At 33.6% G+C, this 23,907-nt stretch overlaps 2 protein-coding genes and 1 long non-coding RNA gene across 5 annotated transcripts; 1 reads left to right on the top strand and 2 right to left on the bottom strand.

The window, feature by feature from the left end:
• The first annotated feature begins 9,660 nt into the window (after positions 1–9,660).
• On the top strand, positions 9,661–13,519 carry LOC124838745 (pentatricopeptide repeat-containing protein At5g56310-like). Of its 3 annotated transcripts, none has more exons than XM_088116388.1 (2): positions 9,661–11,667; positions 12,455–13,519. In XM_088116388.1, exon 1 carries the CDS (start codon positions 9,781–9,783, stop codon positions 11,176–11,178), a length of 1,398 nt encoding a protein of 465 aa, XP_087972514.1. In that variant the 5' UTR covers positions 9,661–9,780; the 3' UTR covers positions 11,179–11,667; positions 12,455–13,519. The 3 variants fall into 3 exon arrangements, with proteins under 3 accessions (XP_087972514.1, XP_087972513.1, XP_047170382.1); XM_088116387.1 differs by lacking the exon at positions 12,455–13,519 and adding an exon at positions 11,801–12,416; XM_047314426.2 differs by lacking the exon at positions 12,455–13,519 and adding an exon at positions 11,827–12,409.
• A 1,456-nt stretch (positions 13,520–14,975) lies between these two features.
• LOC124838757 (transcription/mRNA export factor) lies at positions 14,976–18,086 on the bottom strand. The gene is made up of 5 exons (XM_047314441.2): positions 17,868–18,086; positions 17,623–17,719; positions 17,386–17,480; positions 15,608–15,684; positions 14,976–15,241 (listed from the first exon to the last, which is right to left on the bottom strand). Coding segments are annotated over exons 1-5 (345 nt in total). The 5' UTR covers positions 17,870–18,086; the 3' UTR covers positions 14,976–15,167.
• LOC148197817 (uncharacterized) lies at positions 15,786–17,379 on the bottom strand. Its single transcript, XR_015786891.1, has 2 exons — positions 16,218–17,379; positions 15,786–16,149 (listed from the first exon to the last, which is right to left on the bottom strand). It is a non-coding gene; the product is annotated as an uncharacterized LOC148197817 (long non-coding RNA).
• Positions 18,087–23,907: the final 5,821 nt, after the last annotated feature.

Genomic DNA, 23,907 nt, shown 5'->3' with positions numbered 1-23,907 from the left:
TTTTTTTGGTTGATTTATCCAATTTAATTACATATTTAACTCTGTTAAGTGTGATTTATATATTTTCTTATAAAAAAAATTAGTAGAATAATTTGTGTTATAGAAAAAAAATAATTTATATTAAATTAGTTATTTAAATAACTTTAAATGCATAAATTTTAGGATATTATATTAATATTTAATATTTAATATTTTAAAAAAATTACATACTCGTATGTAATTACCTATGGATTTTTTCGTATGTAATTATATACAAATTTAACATATGAATTTTTCTGTGTGTAATTACATATAGGTAATTATATATGGAAAAATCTGTATGTAATTACATACGAAAAAGTTGTATGTAACATTACCTAAGATCATTTTACATATGAATTTTTAATCCGTATGTAATCTATATGTAATATTATTTTACATACGAATTTTTTAGCTTAATACAAATTTTGGTTGTAGGTAATAACAATTTTTCTTGTAGTAGTTGAATAGGAAAATTGTCATTTTATGGTTAAGGAAGGAATTGTTTTAGGCCCCAAAATTTCAAGAAAAGCCATTGAAGTTTCTCTTGCTAAGGTGGACGTTATTTCCAAACATCCTCCACCTAATAGTGTGAAAGGGGTATGAAGTCTCCTAAACGATGCTAGTTTTTATAGAAGATTCATAAAGGACTTTGCTAAAGTCACCAAACCTTTAAGCAACTTGTTGGTCAAAGACGACAAGTTCTATTTTGATCAAAATGGTCTCACAACTTTTAAACAACTCAAGTGGAAGTTGAGCTCTACACTTACCATCACACTTCAGAATGGAAATCTAGCTTTGAAATGATGTGTGATGTGTGTGACCATGCTACTAGTGTTGTTTTGGGATAGAGAAAGAAGAATAAGTTCCATGTGATTTATTATGCAAGTAAAGTTCTTGTTGAGATTGTTGATAGGGGGAGCATTGGTTTAGCAAAACCCACAATTTCAGTGATATTTGTGTTTTTTATGATGACAACACATAATTAATAACACATGAGTATTTTGTGTTACATGTTCTAGCCTACATGTTATATGCTTTTGTTAACTATGATAAATCTGTATAAGCATATTTGTTAACATGATTGTGATGTTCATTGCATATCACTGTGTTTAATATGTGATTTTATATGTGTATGCATGACATGAGTTTTTGGAAATGGAAAACCACAAGCACTTTGGTTGAACTTTAATGCGTAGCAAAACAACAGTTTAAGTCGATTACATTATGGGATGAATCGATTAAAACTCGTGTGTTTGCACAAACTTTTATCAAGTGTGCTGTGAATTATTTTGAAGAGAAAAGTTTTCAAAAATGTGCTAAGTGATTTTTCTTAATCGACTGTATGCAATGTGTATTCGACTAAGTTGGTTGTTATTTTGAGAACTGATTGAATGTTTGACATAACTGTCTGAATGGTCATATTTTTAAATATATTGACCAGACATTTATTGTAAGTCGATTGTATTAAATCTGCATTCAATTAATAAGCTTGACTGATGTTAGTCTGTTATAACTGCAAGATGCATTCGACTACATTATTAGCGAAATTGATTAAAACACGTCTGATGTGTGTATTACTATAAATTGACGTTGTTTTGAATTCTGTAAGAACTTTTATGAATTTGACAATTTTCATATCTTTTACAGAAAGTTGTGTGATCTTACAAAGAAAGCAAAAGCTCCAAGAACCAAGATTGACCGTGGTAATCAAAGACTTAAGGTTTCTTGAGAAGCAATGCTTGCTGATTTGAACGTCTGATCAATCTGCACAACTTGGTGTATTCTGCATTATCAGCATTTGCAATCTTTGAAGATTGGCTTGGATTCCCTGTGGTGTTAGCAGGAAGAAGAATAGTGTTCTTGACTATGAAAGTGTCTCAAACGGATAGACAGTAGAAGAGGATGTTCTTGTTGCTGGTCTTCTTTGTGTTGTTGCCTATATTTAGATTAGAGGGTTAGAGAGGTGTTTTACACTTTTGACGTGAGGTGTCTCTAAAAATCTTATTGTAAAAACCTTGATCTTTATAGTGCATTTACTTCCTGTGGTTAGAAGGACACTGGATGTAGGCTTGGTCGAACCAGTATAAAAATCAACGTTTGAATTTTCTAATCCTTACACTATTTTATTAAGTCAATTACGTTGTTAGTATTTTCGATTATGTTTATTGCTACATTGCCTATCTTTTAACTTGCAATTCAAGAAAAGTGTTAAGCATCTTATTTTGTGAAATAGTTTTTGAAAGATTATATTTTTTACATTTCACCAATTCACCCCCTCTTGGAGTGAGAAACTAAGTCATTCTATTTTAATAATTGGCACCAGAGCTAGTTTTCATAAAATATTTGAAAAACAAATTGATTACTATTTCTGGTTAATCGATTCGATCTGGAGCAATGGCTTTCACTTCTCAAACCTTTGGTGAAGGTGCATCAACAAATAGACCACCTCTATTTGCTGGTGAGAACTATGCTTTTTGGAAAATCAGAATACAAATTTTTCTTGAATCCGTGGATAAAGGAGTATGGGATCCTACTCTTAGCAGTCCATATGAGCCCACTCAAATTATCAATGGAAAAACTATTATGAAAAACTTTTCATAGTGGACTTAGGATGAGAACCGCATAGCTCAATATGATGTTAAAGCCATAAATGTTATTGCCTCTACACTGACTATGGATGAATTTTTCAAGATTTTCCAATGCAGGACTGTCAAAGAAATGTGGGAAGTTCTTGAGGTGACACATGAAGGCACAGATGAGGTAAAGTGTGCCAGGAAAAACTCCCTTGTGCAAGAATATGAATTATTCAGGATTAAGGTTGGTGAGACTATCTACGAAGTGCAGAAAAGATTCACTCATATAGTAAATCACTTGATGGCTCTCGGCAAAGTGTTTGATAAAGAGGAGATCAACATCAAAATCCTGAAGAGTCTCAATAGGAGCTGTCAACCAAAGGTAACAGCCATATCAGAATCTAGAGATTTAACTAACATGAATATGACAACTCTTTTTGGCAAGCTCAGGGAGCATGAACTAGAACTTGGAAGACTAAGAGAGGAAGAAGAAATTGAGGAGAAGAAATTAATTGCCCTCAAAGCCACAAGTAAGAAGTCCTCCAAGAATGCTGAATCGAAAGCTGAATCAGATGCAGAAGTATTAGAAAAAGAGATCATGAACATGGTGGTAAGAAAATTTAATAAGTTCATGAAAAATAAAAATTCTGCTACTCAGAGTGCATGTCCTTCAAGAGGAAAAAAGAGTTCAAGAAACAACACTGTACAGTACTATGAATGTGGAAAAGAAGGTTACATCAAGCCTGACTATCCAGACTTGAAGAACAAGCAGAAAGCAATCACAAAGTACCCTCAGGAAAAAAACAGAAAGCAAAGAAAAACATATATAGCTTGGGAAAACAATGATGTTGATTCTTCAAGCGATGATGATTGTAGTGTGGAAGAGGAATCAAATTTATGTTTCATGGCAGGCTCTGCACATTCTCTAAAAGAAATGACTATGAGTACAAAATTGATAATCTTGTAGAGGAAAACGATAAATTGAAAAACGATAACATATGATGGAAACCTAACTAGGGAAGCCATTCAAAGAAGTAGCAACTCAAGCTAAGGCTAAGAAAGGAAAGTTGAAGAAGGACTTTTAAAGGCTTTCTTGATTTTCTTTCTCTAAGTCTTAGAAGGATTATCTTTTAATATGTTCATATGTTATTTTGTAGGGTCTAAATAAAGCTTGGAGACCATGGTTTATCCACCCAAGAAACAGGAGAAGCCAAGGAAAGCAAAGGAGCTAAAAAGGGGAGAAAATGAAGTGCTTACAGATTGGACAGTTTGGCTTCCGGAATGGAAACATAAAGCTTTTGGCTTCCGAATTGAAGCTCACACCCAGCCCAAACCCTGTGTGGCCCAGTGTCTGCGAGTGGGTTTCTTCCATGTGACTTGGCTGACATGGAATATGACATGGATCTTTCTTGTTCGAATAGACACGAAATACTTTGAATTTAGGAGGAGATTTAGGTCAGAAACATGGCTCATCTTCACCTATAAATAAGAGAGCCAAGCCTATGTGAAACTTCACTTTTGAGCTTAGTGATATGTTGCTGCAATTGTTTTCCAGTCCTATTGCTCTTGAGTCACTCTTGATTTTCGACTTCTTTACCCTTCCTCTAGCTTCCTTCCTCCGTAAGAAGGCTTTCTGAGCTGTAAGGCCTCACCCACACACTTCTCTTCACCTTAAACACTTCAAACACCTCATTATCTTCACTATTCCGCTGCACCTTTCTCCTTTACTTTGCTACTCTGGTTTGGAGCTCCTGCTTGCATGAATCCAGCTGGGAGTAGCGTTCCATCACTATGAGTACAGAATTGATAATCTTGTAGAGAAAACGATAAATTGAAAAATGAGTTAGAAATTGTTTTGAAATCTGCAAAGATAGTTAAAACAGAAATACAAATGGTTGAAAAGAAGTGTGATAACTATCCTGTGCACATCGAGAAAATCAACTACTTAACCAACACTCTAGCTAAATTTACTCAAGGAAAAGAAAATTTGGATGTTGTGTTAAAATCATCTGGTAGAGCAATTAATAGGCGAGGCATTGTCTATAAAGCAAAAAGTAAGAGGATCAATTCCAAGAAATTTATTGATTTCAGTAAGCCTGTTGCTAATGCCTGTTTTTATTGCAATACAATTGGTCACAATGTAAGAAATTGCTATTATAGAAAGGTTGGAGTTCCCAAAGGAAAATACAAATGGATTCCTAAGGAACAGCCTCCTAGAACTGACAAGAAAGGACCCAAGTTTATGTGGGTACCAGCGTCAAAACCATTCAATTGTTTTGCAGGGAAGTAGCTGCAGTCGAAGCAATACAAAACTCAAGGATCAACTACAGTGAAGAAATCTTATGTTCTTGAGTATCTAAAATATGGTAACTATAGCAATTATTTTCATACATCCATGCATTCATGCATCATAAATGTTGATATGAATGATTGTTGTATGCATGTTTGTTGAATAATCTTTATATGATTAACTGGATTGTATGAAAATCTGATTACACGACTGTTAATCGATTATGTTATGAATAGAGTCAAATATGTTTTGTGTGTGTGTTTCTCTGTTTTAAGTAACGCTCTGTTAAACACTAAGTCGACTATGAATTGAATTAAATTGATTAATTCTCTCTAATGAACTTTCTATTTTTGAAAATTCAAATTGGCCTGAGTATGTGTGAATTTTGGGTCGCGCCCTTATAAACATCTGATTTGATAAATTTGTGTGCTACGTGATTGCCTCAAAATTGTGAAACACCAAACCCTTTTCTGAGCCAAGAGGTATCTACAATTCTTCGATATCTGTCATGGCCGCTTCATCCTCTCGACCGGGAAAGTGCCTTGTCCCTATGGTCAGAGAAGCAAATCCATTTGGTTGGTTTAGCGACGATGAACAACGGACTGACTTCATATGCCAGTGGAGCTTCAAGGAAGTAATTAGGCATAAACACCTAAGTATCAACTTCTTTCGTGTTGAAGGATGTATGTTTCAAGAATGGCTAGTCCACTATGGACTAACAAAGTTTGTTGAACTCGAAGGAGACAACTATCCAAATCTGGTGAAAGTGTTCTATGCAAACTTGAAGTAAGAAAGAAATTGTCTTTTGTCCAAGGTAAAGGGTGTAACTATTCATATTGATGAAGCAATATGGAGGTGTGTTCCTCAATTTCAACCAAGAGGATATAAATCACATCTTGGTATGCCGGGTCTCAACAAGATTGATATCTACAACAACTACTTAAGAAATCCATACATTATAAGAAATTATGATTTCTTTTGTATTGATCATCTAAGCAAGGAGGACAAGATGTGCACATCTGTGATCACTTGGATTTTGCTTCTAAGGAGAGAAGATCAAACCATGCTAAATACAGAGGACATGTATCTATTACATGCACTTAGAACTAAGATTCAGACGAACTGGACTTCTGTAATCAGTGATCACATGATAAAGGTAGCCAGACAGAAAGAATATTATCTACCATATGTTGTATTCATAAGCAGGATTCTGAGGTTTCATGATGTGGACATCACAAATGAAGTAACCATTTGCTGCAACAAGAAGGATGTAATTGAAAAACTATTTCTGGATCACATAGGTCTTAGAAAAAGTGAAGAAAGCTAGATATTCAAGGATGAATACTACCCTGGTACTGATGAAGTTAATCATGTCAACATTGACACATCAAAAGATAAATTCAAACCTCTAACAGGATTTGAGAAGTTTGTGGTTGAAAAGTTCAGTAGGCTTGATGGTAAAATGTCAATGCTTCAAAGATCCTTCACAGAACTACATCGTAAGATGGATTATGCATTGAGAATAAATGCCTTTGGTGACACCTCTATAGATTATTCTGAGAGTGAAAAGAACTGTGCAGATGAGAAGATTGTAAAGTCATCTGAATCAGAAGAGGACTATAGGATCACATATTTTGAATCCAGTAGTGTTATGTTTCTGTTTGGTTGTGATTTTATGTTTTAATTTATAATGCTTGGCATTATATGCCTTTATCTTTTGTTTCTATCTGATTGTACTCAATGATTGACTATCAATGAAATCAGATTTTATACTAATTCAATCTGTGAATGGTTGATTATATCTATGATTGAGTGAAACTGATTAATAAAGTCAATTACACTCTGTATGTATGCAACTGCACATTTTTTACTATATATTTACATCATTGCATACTTATACATTATCTGTGATAATTCTTGTAATACGTTGATTCTAAAATGCTTGATCTGGAAAGCCCTGGAAAGGTTATGCAAGAAATATGTTTGCTGATTGAGATTAAATGGAAGGTCAACATTCTGAACATCAAGAAGTCGATTATTACTGTGATCAAATCGATTGGTTTTCGACATTGGATTTGAAGATTCCAAACTAGGAATATTTGTCATCTTTAAACCTTGATAAATATTTGTTGAATGTTTATACATCTTATATCTCTGTGTTTATCCGCTGTGAATATGTTTCTGAGATATTAAGTGTTTAAACTGTAATGGTGATTCAAATTATATCATTTATGCTCTGAAATTACTACTATGGTATATTTGTTCTGATACAATGTTTGAATATGATTTTATATGCTCTAAGATATACTCTGATTGTATTACATTATGCATATATGATTCGATATTGAAACATGCATAATGACAGGGGGAGCATTACATAGTGTTGATAGTTCACGTGTTTCCATTAAGGGGGGGAAAATATTACTGTCATGTGAATATCGTTGATAGGGGGAGCATCATAATATTTCTGTCATCTTATCTTATGCATCTCTATATGCGTGATTATCAGTGTCTCAATTATTTTGAATATCTTTTTTGATAATGTCCAAAGGGGGAGAATTTGATGTAATTGAATATTGAGATAATTTGTATGTTTTGTGCAACATGGTTAATTATTAATCATGGTTATGCATCAGCAAAAAAGGGAGAGATTGTTGAAATTGTTGATAGGGGAACACTAGTTTAGTTGAACCCACAATCTTAGTGATATCTGTGTTTTTGATGATGACAACACATAATTAATAACACATAAGTATTTTGTGTTACATGTTTTATGCTTACATGTTATATGTTTTTGTTTACTGTGATAAATCTGGATAAGCATATTTGTGAACATGATTGTGTTGTTCATTGCATATCACTGTGTTTAATATGTGATTTTATATGTGTATGCATGACATGAGTTTTTGGAAATGGAAAACCACAAGCACTTTGGTTGAACTTTAATGTGTAGCAAAACAACAGTTTTAAGTCGATTACATTATGGGATGAATCGATGAAAACTCATGTGTTTGCACAAACTTTTATCAAGTGTGCTGTGAGTTATTTTGAAGAGAAAAGTTTTCAAAAATGTGCTATGATACAGTAGAAGGAAACAACATTGATTTATGAATGGTTTGGCTACGGTGTTAATGTTGTGATGAAATAAGTTGATGATTATATTATTATGTATTAAAATGATTGTTGTACATTGTGTTATGATATTTTTGGTTATTCACCCTTGCATGGTGTGGTTGTGATTTTCACCTATGATGATCGTACTTACAGGGGAATAAATAACGTTGCACATAAGATCGAATTGAAGCAGTTGACAAGAGTTGGGATTTAAGTTTGGAATTAATTATTTATTCATTAATTAAAAGTTTTTCAGACTTAATATTTTTATTGTGAAAGAGATAATTTGTTATTTTTGTATTAAACTGACTATGTCTAAAATTATGAAAATTATGATTTGATTAGGCCATCGAATAAAGTTGGATTATCTTAAATAAATATTGTGTAGAAAAATTTTGAAATAAAAATTTATCCCATGATATTTCGAAAATCGGAATGTTACACTTTAAAATTAGTGTACACATGTACTCATCTAACATAACTGTTTTGTACTTGTTTAATGCTTAATGCTTAAGACTTAACTTTTGCATATACTACACTTCTACCTTATTCTAATACACATTGAAAGCTAAAGTCTTGATCATGATATTCACACAACATGGAACAATTATTTGACCTTGTTATATCTCTTAAACGTTTTCTCTCAATGTAACAATTTCACTTCTGAACAAAAACTTACTCATCTAATAGAGCATTTTGTTATCATCTAAACTTATTGATTACTAGGGCTCATCTACTTCAACATATCTGCCATATATAAATTTCAAATATAATACAAAGATAATAATATCTCAAGTGTGGTATATTTATTGTTTGTTTTTCGTGGATCTTCTTATAAATAATTTTATTACACATATTAGTAAAAGAGAGCAATATTGATAACTTTATAATAATTTGTTGGAACATATTTAGCAATGTTTTGAACATACATGTGATCAGGATGGCAGCTGAAAAGAACTGAGCCACACAGCCACAAACGCTCTCATACATACATGAATTCACAAACATTAACTCTATCCTCCAACAGTGCAAAGACAAAAATTAAAGGAAAATGACACTTGAACAACCATTTTTGACAACATTTAGACACGCGCACACGTGTCAAAATCTGAGTGGTCCAGTTGGAAAAATTAAATGAAAATGGACCACTCAGATTTTGACACGTGTGCGCGTGTCTAAATGTTGTCAAAAATAGTTGTTCAAGTATCATTTTCCAAAATTAAAAGTCCAAAACATTGTGCAAACTAACCAAATTATTGGGATGGGGGGCTCGGGAGATAAAATAATGCCTTGAAACTGAAATGATTAAAACTACAATGGATGGGCTTAGAAATATTAATGAATTAATTTTCTTATCTTGAAGTGAGGTATTATTTAGTGAATTAAGAATTTAAAACATATTTAATCTTTGATTTTTATATGCATATAAAGATAAAAATGAAAGTGTCGTCTACTTTTTATTAAAAATCTTCAAAATATTTTTCAAATCAGTTTTTATATGTTTACAACTTTTCATAATAATTTTTTAATAATAAATCATATATTATTATTTTATTAATTTGTTTAAAATTTATCTTTAAAAATATATTTAAAACAAACAATTATGAGACGTAAATATTATAAAAAAAATTGTTAAAAAAAAAAAATTCTTTCTATATACCTCTTAAAAAGATTATGACGTTTTAAATAAAGAGGAAAGACACTAGAATACTTTCCCCTTCGTCTTGCCCGATTGACGGAGCTGCTAAGAATTGAACAGGATTACTATAGAGTCGTCTTCAAATGTTAGCGCCAAAACTGCAACCATGTTCTCCATCATCAGTGCATAGAAGCCTCTCCACTCTGGCACTCCTCGCCGACAAATGCACCACCATGGACCAGCTGAAGCAGCTTCACGCCCAGATGATTGTTTCTGCCGTCGTCACAGCTGATGCCTATGTTGTCAGCCGCTTGCTCTTCTCTTGCGCCCTCTCCCCCTTCGCCGACCTTTCCCACGCTTCCAGAATCTTCCGGTCCACACCCCACCCCAACTCCTTTATGTGGAATACCCTCATCCGGGCCCAGCCCCAGGCGCTCCACGCGCTCTCTCTCTACCTCGCCATGCGCCGCAACGGCGTCCTCCCCGGTAAACACACCTTCCCCTTCCTCCTCAAAGCATGCTCCGAATTGCGCAACCTTCCAGCCTGCAAACAGCTCCACGTCCACGTCATGAAGTTCGGGTTGGCTTCCGATTTGCACGTGGCTAACGCTTTGGTCCGGTGTTACTCGGTTTCGGGCAATTGGATTGATGCCCGTTTCTTGTTTGATGAAATGACCGAAAGAAGTCCGAGTCTTTGGACCACTATGATTTGTGGGTACACTCAGAATTTCCGCTCCAACGAGGCTTTGCAGCTTTTCAGCAAGATGGTTGGGGCGGGCTTTGAGCCCGGTGGTGCCACCCTGGCTTCGGTATTATCTGCGTGTGCCCGGTCAGGTTATCTTAAGTTTGGAGAAAGGATTCATGGCTTTGTGAAGGTGAAAGGGGTTGGACTTGGAGAGGGGGTGATTCTTGGGACGGCGTTGGTTTACATGTATGCCAAGAATGGGGAGATCGCAAAGGCTAGGAGGTTGTTTGATGAAATGCCAGAGAGGAATGTTGTTACATGGAATGCTATGATCTGTGGGTTGGGTGCTCATGGATATGTGGAAGATGCTCTTGGTTTGTTTGAGAAGATGAAGAGGGAACATGTTGTTTGTCCTAATGGTGTCACCTTTGTTGGAGTTTTGTCGGCTTGTTGTCATGCTGGCTTGATTGATGTTGGTCGTGAGATTTTTCGTTCGATGAAGTTGGTGTATGGAATTGAGCCGAAGATTGAACATTATGGATGCTTGGTTGATCTTCTAGGGAGAGGGGGGAGGTTGCTGGAGGCAGAGGAACTGGTGAATGGAATGCCGTGGAAGGCTGATGTGGTTATTTTGGGAGCTTTATTGGCAGCTAGCAAGAGTAGTGGGAATACTGAGGTTGCTGTAAGAATGGTGAAGGAAATTCTTGCTCTGGAACCACAAAATCATGGTGTTCATGTTGCTTTGTCTAATATGCATGCAGAGGCTGGACAATGGCAGGAAGTTTTGAGACTGAGGAAGACAATGAAAGAAGAGAAACTCAAGAAAGTGCCAGGATGGAGTCTGATCGCCTCGTAGAGTGTCCTGTCATACCTTGTAATAGTAAAGACTGTTCATTGTGGAAAAAATATTATTCTTTCATTTTTAGCGAAAGATGAGGAAGGTATATATAGTGGGACGCACTTCATGATCAACTGATGCAGTCATTTTGAAAATAGCTATGATGAGACTTGAAATACGGTGGACTTGACTCCAACAACTGATGCATGCATGGTGCTAAATGAAGAAATATTGCTACACTTCTGCTGCATCACAAAGCTGAAATTTTAAAATACCACAAAATGATATATTATCACATCCTAGTTGCAATGACGTAAGTATACTGCGATAGGATCAGAGGATATCATTTTGTAGAGAACTTCATGAGCAGGAAGAATACAAAAATATATTACAGTGTGCTTGGTGTTGAAGCCTTATACCACTAGAGAAACTAATACAGGAATCCCTGGTATTGGCTGACTAAAAAAGGACTGAAGGGAAGAATTCTTCGAAGCTTTCTTTACTACGGTAAAGTGTTCTTTAGCACGTACATACAGGATTAGCCTTTCATCATGCTGACTTGCTGATTGAAAATATTATCAATATGCATTAAATGCCAAATTATAATGCATAAGTTACGTTATTAATTTGCTTGCTTTAGGTGTTCAAACATTGTTCATTTGCCAGGACTTGTTGAAACATGGAAGAGCTACATTCAACAGTAGAGTAGATGAAAAGGAGATGGAAGTTGGCTTGCTATCTCTTGATTTAGAGAAAAAGGAAAAAGAGCTTGTGATTATTGACATACACGTTGCCGTTGTTATAAAACAAATTGTGATACCTTCGTGTTCATGATTCCAGTTTATTATAGAAGGCCATTAATCTAAGATTATGGTCATGTTCATGATTCCAGTTTATTATAGAAGGCCATTAATCTAAGATTATGGTCATGATGGTAACAATAATAACTATAAAAGGATTTTAAACCCTTGTCGAAGACCAATAGAAATAAACTCTTTTTTTAGAAAAAAATTGGACGATCTCATTCATTAAGAACATCTATTGAATCGGTCGATTAGGTAACATGAACTGAACGGTCGACCTTAAACAAGAACTAAGATTGATGATGATTAACTTAAGCTAAATCACGATCATTATCAGTTGGGTCGTAATTAGGTTGACATTAATCTAAAATCCATTTTAAAATTTATAAATACAGGATTGAGGTATTGTGGTAGGTTTATTACATTTAATACACATTTATTTCTAGAGTGTCGAATCTTTACTAACTTTGACATTGAAATACCTTCTGCAGGTAATCTCCCAACGTGACCAAATGAAATGAAGGATGAAGGTAACCTCACAAACACCTAGGCTCAAGGTGTTGTCTAGTTCAGTTTTGCCAGCAAGAATGACTCAAAATTTGGTGGTTTGAGACATAAAAAGCACACCAGTCGTTTTGACTCAAAACAAACTATCTCAACAACTTTGTTTGATGGAATTAAACATGTTTGAGCTCAATTTTGGCACAAAACAACACTCATTCTAAAATTCACCTTGCCACTTCCAAAAATGACTCCTATGTACCTCTTGACGAAGAAGAAGAGTTACTTGCAAAAAGCAAATGGATTGACAAGCAGAAACAACAATACCTACTAAATTCTAAGGCTCGTAACTCGCTAATGTATGTTCTCTCTGAAGAAGAATATTGAAAATTTCACACCTATCAAGGAGCAAAGAAAATGTGGAACACATTGATCATAACATACGAAGAGTCACATGAGGTCAAAAGAAACAAACTCAGTCTATTGACTAGTAATATGAACTATTCACCATGCTAGAAAATGAAAACATTCAAAGCATCTTCAGTAGATTCTAGACGATCCACAATGAAATCAAGTCCCTAGGAAAGTCCTACGACAACTTCGATCACATTGAAAAAATCTGGCGCAGTCTTCCTAGACAATGGATACCATAGGTTACTACTCTTAAAACATCAAAAATCTTGATGGCACGAGTTTAGAAGAGTTGGTCGAAATTCTAAAAGTGAGCTTGAACTTCAATAAGATGATTCAATAAAGAAAGAGAAAAGCATTGCTCTTAAGACCACCAAAAGGACACCAACAAAGGATCTCATAACATATGAATCCTTAAAGGAGTTTATGATGAAGAAGACTTTATGAACAAAAGTGAGAAAGAGTAACTACATGAAATTAAGTCAAGTCTTTCTAGACCCAAATCAAGCAAAATCGACCTACCATAATCAACTCAAACTATAAAGAATTTGAAAATATAAATATTTGAAATTCTTACTTTGTAGGTAAACATCAAATTCTTTAATTTTAAGTAATCTAGTTACTCTTATGAAATTATAAAATTTCAATTTTCTTCTAATTGTCTCGTCTAAACAACTTATTCTACACTAACAAATTTTAAATTTACCAAATAAATAAATTACTTACTATCTTAAATTGTCTCATCAAACACATTATAAAAGAGTTGTACTGTTGAGTGCAAAACCACATAATAAATATTCTTTCTTAACAGGAAAAATAATTAAAAAATATATATAAAATATTTCCTGCATTTTTCCTGTAAATCATTATAAACATTAAACATTTACTCTTTGAAATATTTACTGTTAGTTTTTAATCTCTTTGAAATTATTAAAAAGTAACCAATATCAAATATGAATGAAAATGTTATATGAGTTATATTAAATATGCTCACAGTACAAATATTCTTAAATTTTCATGTAATCATGAATTATTTAAAGATTATAAACTACTTAATTTATATTAATTACTTTAAAAGTTGTATTTAAGATTTCTAGTTGACAATGTTATAACTGGTATCCTAACACCCAGTCCTTTTACTTTTGCAAGACTAATTTATAGAAGACTCATGTTGATTAATCAATTAGCGTTTGTAGTATTTGGATTATTACTTTTATGGATAACCGTGTCATTTTGACCTACAAACCCACCATTTTATCATATATAGTAGATCATCCAATCACTTCTAAGTGAAGTGTCATAAATCTCTCAAACAGGTCAACTTGTCTAAATTCTCCTAAAAACGAATTGAAAACAAACTCATTTTGCCGTCATATAAAAATGTAATTCTAGAGATGCAATCAAACTTCAGTATGAAATTATGTCATCGATGAATCGGTATGCTGTGATAACGCCTACTGCATTATGATTATAGATTTGGTAGGAACATCTAATGCTGTGATAATCCTTCCCTTTTCCATCAGTGCTCAAGATGCCAGCATCAAACCTTGAAAAGATCAAGGTTGAAAAATATCAATGTGATGTTGTAACCATGCTCCCCCTATTTGTTATCTTGGGGAATAAAGGGCACAATTTAGATGGCCCAATTGACTTCTGGGTCTGTTTAACTTTCAAGACAAATTGGAAGGCCTTCAAATGATATGAAGGGAAAAGAGGCTGGATGTAGAGATCTAGCAAATTGAGATAGTACACCTAAATAGACTTCAATGCTCAAGATACCAAATGCTGGGGTCAAATAATGTAGTTAAAGGCTCAAAGATCATACCTTTGAAATGGTGTGGAATTGCAATTATAGGTGTATAAGTTAAGGTTTTTCTTGACCTGAAATGAATATGTACATAGCTTTGTTTCGTAAAAACATGAAATCTTCAAATAAAGGAATTATTATTACCTTCCACATGCATGTATCAGAAATTTTATTTATGTCAGATGTAGTACGATGATATTTAAAAGCACAGACGCAACTAAACGAACTTTTGCTTGTGTAACAAATGTTTTTGCATAAACGCCAAAATAAAAGCAAGGAATAAGACTGTTACATAGTAGTAATTTTGGATAAAAAATTATTTTTCAAATTTATATTGTAAGGAGTGAAATGATCATGCTTTTACAAGACATATTCATATACCTTCCAGAAAAAACCTAGTACAAGTGTGTGCAGTTCTTACTAGTTCCACCCATAAACTTTACAACATATTGGTGAGGTTTAACACCGACCAAGCCTTGAATATATTAGAGAGCAGCAGACACAAGAAATGTGCGAATCCTCTGCAACAACTCAGCCTTTATGGTATCAGGAACGGAGGCTGCCAAAAACAAGTTTGACAAGTTCTTTATATTGTCAGTCGGGCACTTTTGTAAAAAAGAAAACAAGTTTGACAAGTTCAGTTTAAAACGTTTAAACACGTAGTACCCTGCTCAGTAAGGGCTACATAAAATATTAATCAGTAGATTTTGAAGAATTTTGGGTGGTGTTGACCTAATGAGGAGTTAAATTAAACTAAATACTAATTTTCTATATATTTTCCATATGCACAACCCACAACAAAAATGTCTTATCCTATAAATGAAGTCGGTAACAAAGATCAGAAAACGTTATTAAGCTTGGTAAATTTTTGTATGAAGGAAAGAAAAGAAAAGAAATTCAAACTATGAAACACCTAAATCTCTACCTCGGCCCTTTGGAGTAATGACATGTACAAGTTCATCCACAGTAACATTATTCCTCCCTTTCTTCTTCACAACAGCTCTGCAGTAAAAAGGACAACATGTTCCAATTTCACACAGGTGAGTGTTTATCAACACGAAAAGCTAGAAACAATAAGAAAAAAACAACAGGGTGAGATAAAATAGCAAAGTTGAATGAATGTATAGCCACGGAGAACCTGATATTACCATGGAATCATTTTGTGTATAGTCACACGGTTCTAGAATTAAGTGCCAACTAAAGCACGTAATGAATTTAACACTACACACAACCAAAGCACTAGATAGACACACAAAGCGGACACCAAACAAAAAGTAGAAGTAATTCGTTTATTCCCCCAGTCAAACTTAAAGTTGTATCTAAATGTCTAGACTTAATTAGAAATCTGAGCCATAGTCTTCAATAGCAGTATCGGCCAGAAACACATCAGTGGTTGCTGGAAGTTTACAGGGAGTTGAGAGGCCTGAATGAGTAAAAGTGGTTTGGAGGGAGTACTCACTTGCGTACCTGATTTGTGAAACAAAATAAGAAACTGAAACATTGAGAAGTTTTACATAAGGGTTTTACTTTTTTACCATTTATAAAAAAGTAACCAGAAGCCAAAACGTTGACATTATGGAGTCCTCTCCTAACAATAACAGTAAGCAAAAACATGACCGTTGTGGGGTCTTCTCTTTCGGCCCCTTCATGTGGCACGATGTCACCCACCATTGTGCTGGCTAGCTGCTTCGGCACAATAGATGCACTATCTCATACTATGATTAGAGAATGATAAGAGAAATTGCATTTCTTTAGGACAGAATAAAATCTTAGTACTAATAAGTTTGATATAACAAAATGCATGTGGTCTCCGGTATTCTAAACCAAAAGGGCATAATGTCATATGCCAAAAGTATCATAATCTTACATGTTTTTTCTCAATACATACTATGTTGAAAACAGATTAAAGGGTGTAATAATAAGTGAATGTGTTTGGCCTGTCTCTCCCCTAAGCAAAAGTTTCTTCACAGAAAATCAAGAAGTCGCCCTTGTGTTACTGCTCCAAATGGGAACTAGAGTCTAATATAGAATGGCAAATATTTAATTTCAAATTCGAATCATTCTGTTTTCCCCTCTACTAGAAAATACTTATTTTGCTTCTAGTATCTCAAAAGGGCATCTAGAACTTCTATTTAGTGTCCAATTGATGCTATTCAGTCAAGTCGACTCAGTTAGGGATAAATCCTAAAACTCATTTACTGAATCGATAATAAATAACCCGGAAAGCTAGAACCCAAAAAGTCCCTCTGTAGGGAAAAAAGGATCATGGTGACAAACCTAAAACAAAATGAAAATGAAATTAATTTCCATTTACTGTCAGCATAATACACTGTCCTATAGGTTGACGTGAATACACACCTTGTTCTCACACATTGTGGGAACACATGTTCAATCCCCACAGGGTGCAAAAGCTCATTTCCAGCGGCATTTACAGTAGCATGAACCAGGACACTCTTTAGTGTAGTGGAATAAGACAAAGCAATAGCATGAAAGTATAATAAACTGCCAACCAAACTAAAATCATAGTGTATGACTTTAAATGGCATTTATTAACGTCAACAAACTTATCTTATTATCTAATATTTTTCCACACATATCTTCATGCTAAAGGAGATCATTAGTCCCTTCCAATAAACCCATTCTCCATAGTTTCATCATATTTGTGGTAAGTGCGTGTACTATTCACTAGATAAAAAAAAATACCTGCAAAGAGCTTTCATTTCATCCTTCCAACCACAGTCAACAAGCCTTTCCCTCAAAAGCTCCATGAGGCGCTCCTTCTCCCCAGTCTCAATCAACTTCACAGCCATTCAAGAAACCCAACAACACCATAAAAAACTAACAAACTAAACTAACCTTCAAGACCCATAATAATCGTTCCAACAAAAAAAAAACAGCAATTGAAACTTGAAACAGAACAAACAAGTAAAAAGACGCAACCTTGATATTGATGAGTTCTTGAAGCGTGGGTTCCCTTTCAGGGGCATTTTCGACCACATCTGGCGTGGGAGGTCGATTCACTGACGCCTTCAGCTTCCTTGTGTTTCAAAAAACAAACAAAAGAACCGAATCACGCAATGGTAAGAGGATAGTAACATTTGTATTTGATATTTTTTTAAAACGGTTTTGATTTAAAGAAAGAAGGTAGTGGGAGTGAAGGCGTGAAAGAAATTGTGAATGCTTACATGGTTGGATAAAAGGGTAGTTGAAGTCACAGATACGATTGTTGAATAGATAGATGACGATGCTGGTGATGATGAAGAAGCAGAAGAAGGTGAATTGTTCGGACTGTCGCCAATGCCCTATCTCATTGATTGTCTTCCACACTGCCACCTAAACTTCTTTTCCTTTCCACCTTAAAGGGGCGATTTTCTTTGAGATTAGAATAGAATATCAACTACTTAGAAATAGCTTTCATATACATGTATATATATATATATATATATATATATATATATATATATATATATATTAATAAAAATATATATTTTTTAGTAGTATTTAATTTTATTCTTGTTAGTATAATTTATTCTATTATTTATAATTCATACTAATTATCCTTAAAAATTATATAATGTTATTGTGGTGAGTGTCATAGGACGAGTGATATTTTTTAGAAGTCAAACTTAAATTTTTACTAATGGATCCGTTAATTGTTAATGAAAATTGAGATAGAAAGAGCTCAAATGAGTAAAATTTATATAAAATAAAAATAGGAAATATTTGAGTGTTAAAGTGAAAAAAAATTATATGAATACTTTACATGGATCAATTTGTATTTATAAAACTTTATTTCTAGAAACAGAACTTCTGAAAAGTTACAGTTGGTTAGTTACTACTTGAAATCAGTTATATAGCTGAGTTATAAGATGAGTCTGAATTGTTCAAATTTTATATGAATATTATTATATTGTTAAATATAATATATATATATATATATATATATATATATATATATATATAATTATAACATTATAAAATTAACAAAAAAAATCATATTTTTTCATAATGATAAGAAAAATACTTTTTTTAACTATTTTTGAAATGTACATATATTTGTATTATTTTATACTCTTGATAATTATTATTATTTTTAAATTTAATTCAGAATAAGAGGTTTACACGTTATGGTAACTCATATTGCAAGAGCTTGTTTGTAGAAAAGGTTGAGTCTGACTTCTACCTAGCTCATATTATTAAGATGGTTTTATGATCAATTGATGTCAAAGGAGGAGGGGTCAAAGGACAAAGTTGGACACCGAATGAATTTAGACATGTTCAGGGCTTAATGGAGAGTGAATTTGGACAACAGAAAGAATTTAAAAGCTAATTAAGTGAATTTTTTTTATTAATTCTGATATTTATTATTATAAACACTTAGTGATGTAATAGAGAATAATTTTATAACATTCCGGCTAGATGCTACTAACATTATAAAATTTATAAATTTAGATTAAAAGGATAATATTCATTCATTTTTTAAGTTTGTTAACTAAAATGTATCAAAGTTTTGAACATAGATAATTTCAATTTCACATCAAAGTTTAGGACTTTAACTCTTAAATCATAAAAACCTTTGTCTAAAACAAGTTCATTACAAAATAAAGTTGTTAAGACAAGATCGTCTAAAGATACTAGACTGTTTAGCAAACCAAATTTTGACGTTTAACAATACGCATTAAATGAAATATATTTTCAGAAAGAGAAGTGCCTACCTGACCTAAAATATTTAAGTGTTTGATCAAATCAATTGAAAACCTATATGAAAAGCTACGCAAATTGTCCAAGTGTTAATACAAAATCTTCTCAAAATAAGAACATAAAACAATGTTTTCCTGAAGTCTATATCGTCTAATACATTGTTTACAGGAAGCGTCTGATCAATACGAAAATACTATAAAAAAAAGCTTTAGAGATAATATACCTAAGGATTTCTACTCATGAAAAGATGTAAAGAAAAATATTTCATGAAGAAACCATTCTAAGAATATGTGCAAAATAGTAAGATATGTTCTCAAGCTCTCTAATTGAAATAATTGTTCTTGAGAATTGTAAAACCACTGAAGCTTAATAATGACTTACATCAAAAAACAATGTTATGAAAGTATTTTATAAAAAACATGATCTAATGAAAAACGCACTAAAATATACATCTAAAACAAATTTTCATAAGAGTCTAATGCTTTATGTCATCTCCTATCAAAGTGTCATACATCGTTCAACCTTCCTTGAACAATATACTTGAACGATGCATGAATTACTGACAAGACGTATGACAAAATGTTTTGAATAAGTAATATAAATTAACGTCTATAAACGTTCAAAACATTTAATGCGTGTATTGTAAAGTATTATTTTGCTTGTATACTTTGTCTTTGTTATCTGTGTAGAACATGAATACACAAAGGATTAGTTAGAACATTTGCACACGTTGGATAAAGACGTTGAGAGAAGTGAAGAACATTATGGAATAAATCTCTTGAACACTTCTACTTTGACAAAGTCATATAAGCTAATTTACAATGTAAACTCTAATAAAGCATTGTTTCTTTGCAAAAAAGACTAAAGGCTGACCTCCCACCTAAAGCACTCTGATATACACTTCTCAACTCAAATTTGATATAGTGGATTGCCTCTCAACTCAGATTGTTGGGAGAAGATTGGATGTAGGCTTGTGAGAAGATGAACCAGTATAAATCTTTGTATGCTTTGATCTTTCTTTCACCTTTCTTTACTTAGTTGATTCATTTAATCTTTGGTTATTGATTTCAATATTCAAGAACTCTTTAATCATTTGAAAAAGATTTTCGAAAATTTTTTAAATCCAATTCACCCCATCGTGGATTGAGATATAAGGGCTCCTATTTTTAACATATTGGAATTTACGTGCATAATTTATTTCCCTAATCAGTTAATTAACCATTGATTTTTTAGTAACCATGAAAAAATTGAATCCATGCATACTTTTAATCAAACTTGATATTTGTTGTGATCCTTGAGGTTTAGATAAAGCCCTAGTATTGGCCAAGGTATGGGGAAGCTTACCAGTGTGGCTTGTTGTTATATCTTATATTTGTTGTTGATTATCTTGATTAATAATATTTGTTTTGATGTATGTCTATATGATTATGGTTATGGTTACATGTGATTATTGTTGGGTAAAGGTTTGTGTATGCATGAGGATATGATTTATGTAATATTTGTGTTGGATTTTTCCTATGAATGTATGTATGGTTTGTTGGGTTATGCCAACAGAGGATTTGATGCTAAGAGGGAACAAAGTTATGATGTTTAGGGATTTCCCATGCAAATATATATGTTGTAAGGGTGTTTGTGATAATCATATTATTATATTTGGGTTTGATGGGGTATAACATGTATAATGATTGGGTTTTGATGATTTAAGTGTTGTGATGTATGTGTTTAAGTATGTTTACACGGATATGTGATGCTTGAAGGCATGGATGACGTCTTAAGCATATTTTCACATGTTTTGGGATTGATACATAAGGGTTAGACCTTAGCTTTTGGGTCCAAGAACGTGACTATTGTGGGAATAATTGATTATCTGTGATGATCATCGATTATCCCTTTATGCCTGATGAATTTTGGTGATTTGTTGTGTGTAACCACTAAGATAGTCAATTATCTTAAGTTATAATCGATTATCACAGGGTAATTTGTGTACATATGTATGTTTCCAGAATAATCTTATGATAATCGATTATCCAAGAGTACTTTTACTAGAAATAATGCATTTGAATGAAGAACGAACATGAACCAAGCTTAAGGAGTTGTGGAATGTGATGATAATCAGAGAATGAGTTTAAGGGTTGTGTTTAGGTTCAGGTTTGACTTGTGGTTGAGGTTGGAGCATGAGTGAGTGTTGGGATGTACCTAAGTGTGTGGCTAATGAGCATGAGAGTGAAGGATAAGTCTACTTGTTGTATAGTAAACCCTGGTGTTATTTGTGGATAGGTGCTTCCTTTTGCCTTGTGTGCATTAGAAGGGTTGTTCGGGTATTAAGTCTTCCTTGTGTGCAGGTGAAGGTGTCTTCCTTGTCCTTGTTTGACAGGATTACATGTTCTTTAGCTGAATTGCGGGACTACTCGAACGTATCTGTATGAGGAACCTATAAATTGGCTTATAGGAGCGGCTACAGTCGGTGAGGTAGGATACAAGAGTGGAACTAATTCTTTCCACTATGGTGTTATGGTACGGTGATGCTCGTGGTGTTGTTCATGATTGGGATAGTCATGACAGTTGTGTATCTAAGATGATGATCATGGTATTTGAGATGCTCCAGGTTATGCTATGTTAATAGTGGTGTTATTATAATGGTTATAGTAAGTAGTTAGCATAGGTGTTAATGAGTGAATAGACCAAAGGTCTATGTGCGAGATGTTAGTGATGACATCAAGGGTTAGGGATTGAGGATCAAGGAATCAAGGATCAAGGATCGATGATTGAGGATTGAGGATGGATGATCTAGGCTCGGGAAGCGAGTAATCAGATATGATTGATTTGTTATGTTTAGAGGAATAGGAATCTTATTGTTATTAGTTCTATGTATGGGGTGTTTGATTATTGTCGATTTAATCAATATGTGTGTATCTTGTTTTTATGATTGTTTTATCGATAGCTTACCCCATACGTGTGTATGTTTGCGTGTTTGTGAAAATGAAATTATCGACGATGATCGTATAATGTATTATACATGAGCAGATGATATTGCAGATGTTTCAAAAGCATGATAAATGTGAATGATAACGGGGGAAGATTTGGGTTTCTTTAAAAGTTCTTTTGGTATAGACTTTTGAGAAAATGAAATTTGAAGTTATCTTTATTCCTTCGTTATATTCATTATTTTTGGATAGTGTAATTGAACAAGGCTTTTGAAATAATGAAAATTGATTTGTTTTCGCAAGTTTAAATATTGAGGTTTTTGAAAAATACGTTTCCGCACTATAAGAAATTTTAAAGTATACGGTTTTTGCAATAACCTATGATACCTTGAATTTGGGATGTTAAAAAGTTTGTGGAATATGGTGGGCAAAGGGACATGGAATATGGAAGCTATGGTTGGAAAAGGAAGAAGGCTCATGGCCTATGATGGTGATATGGTGGTGGTATAGTGTTTGGTGGCTCAAAAAGAGTTTAGGCCAACTCTAAGAGGAAGGTGACTATAAGGGCCTCATGAGTTGCTTTAGTTTTTATCTAAGATGAGTAGTATGGAAAAAAATGGGCAACATAACTTTACTCAACATCAAAGATGAATACATGAGAGGAGACACCTTTATTTATAGGTTAAAGGTGTCTCCTAAAAATCCTAAAAACCAAAACTTTGCATGCCTACTCAGGTGGCCCTATAAGGAGCGGACAAGTGTCCCCAAATCCTCTTTAATGAGGGAAGGACATATGACCATTAACTTTTAGAAATCCTCTTCATTCCTTGAGTTTCATATGGCCTCTATTAAAGCTAAATCCTCTCAAATAAAAACATGACACATGACACATATGTTCTACATGATTTGGATGGCTAGTTTAAGGAAAAACCCTACACTAATTAGGCCTTAATACAAGCCTAAGAAACATACACTACTTGGATGAAATACATGGCCTAAATAAATCCTACTCTAAGGAGCTCCATATGGCAAAAGAGAGTGAGTCTAAGCTCATCTTGCATAGAGGACTTCAATTCTTCTTGAAAGTGTTTGGCCATGACTAAGGGATATGCCATCAGATGTCTAGGGATGTCCATGTATACTGACCAATATCATACGGGGTCAAGGAACCCAGCAAGGACATTAGGTCTGCAATTGCAACATGATCCTAAAAGAAACTTTGGGTATATTTTGTTAGCAATTACTGAGGCAGTTTTAGCAACATGGTCTTTCAATGTGATTAGGAACACGAAGCACCCTGGTTTTCCATTTTCATTATCCTCCCTTTCATTTAAAGTATGCCAAAATGTTAGTTTAGTGAAAACAAAATCGGTCAACGAAGCTTAGTTTGAAAACAACCATGTAATGTTTTCCACATGCCCAAATCAGCCATGTATAATGAAAAAGTGCACATCAAACAAAAGCGTACTCCTACTCTGGAAGACAAAAAAAGAAGTAATTAAAATCAAGTACCTCAAGTAAATTAATGTGAGAATAATGTTAGCAAGTAACATTCACAATTATCCTCGCTCCTCAACTTCCCAAACCGCAGAGTCACCAA

The sequence above is a fragment of the Vigna umbellata genome, chromosome 5 (assembly GCF_029865625.1).
Source record: "Vigna umbellata cultivar VRB3 chromosome 5, Vumbellata_1.0, whole genome shotgun sequence".
NCBI classification, from domain to species: Eukaryota; Viridiplantae; Streptophyta; class Magnoliopsida; order Fabales; family Fabaceae; genus Vigna; species Vigna umbellata.
Note: the sequence above shows the minus strand (reverse complement) of the source record. Positions and strands in the feature narration are given on the sequence as shown.

Excerpts from the sequence above, each read along its gene's own strand:
- LOC124838757 (XM_047314441.2), bottom strand. Across the intron at positions 15,685-17,385 it reads GAAATGAAAGCTCTTTGCAG|AGCTGTTGTGAAGAAGAAAG; the intron begins GTATTTTTTTTT and ends TTTTTACTGCAG. Across the intron at positions 15,242-15,607 it reads CATTACTCCAAAGGGCCGAG|CCTCCGTTCCTGATACCATA; the intron begins GTAGAGATTTAG and ends TGTTTTTGGCAG.
- LOC124838745 (XM_088116388.1), top strand. The coding sequence starts at position 9,781 with ATGTTAGCGCCAAAACTGCAACCATGTTCTCCATCATCAGTGCATAGA.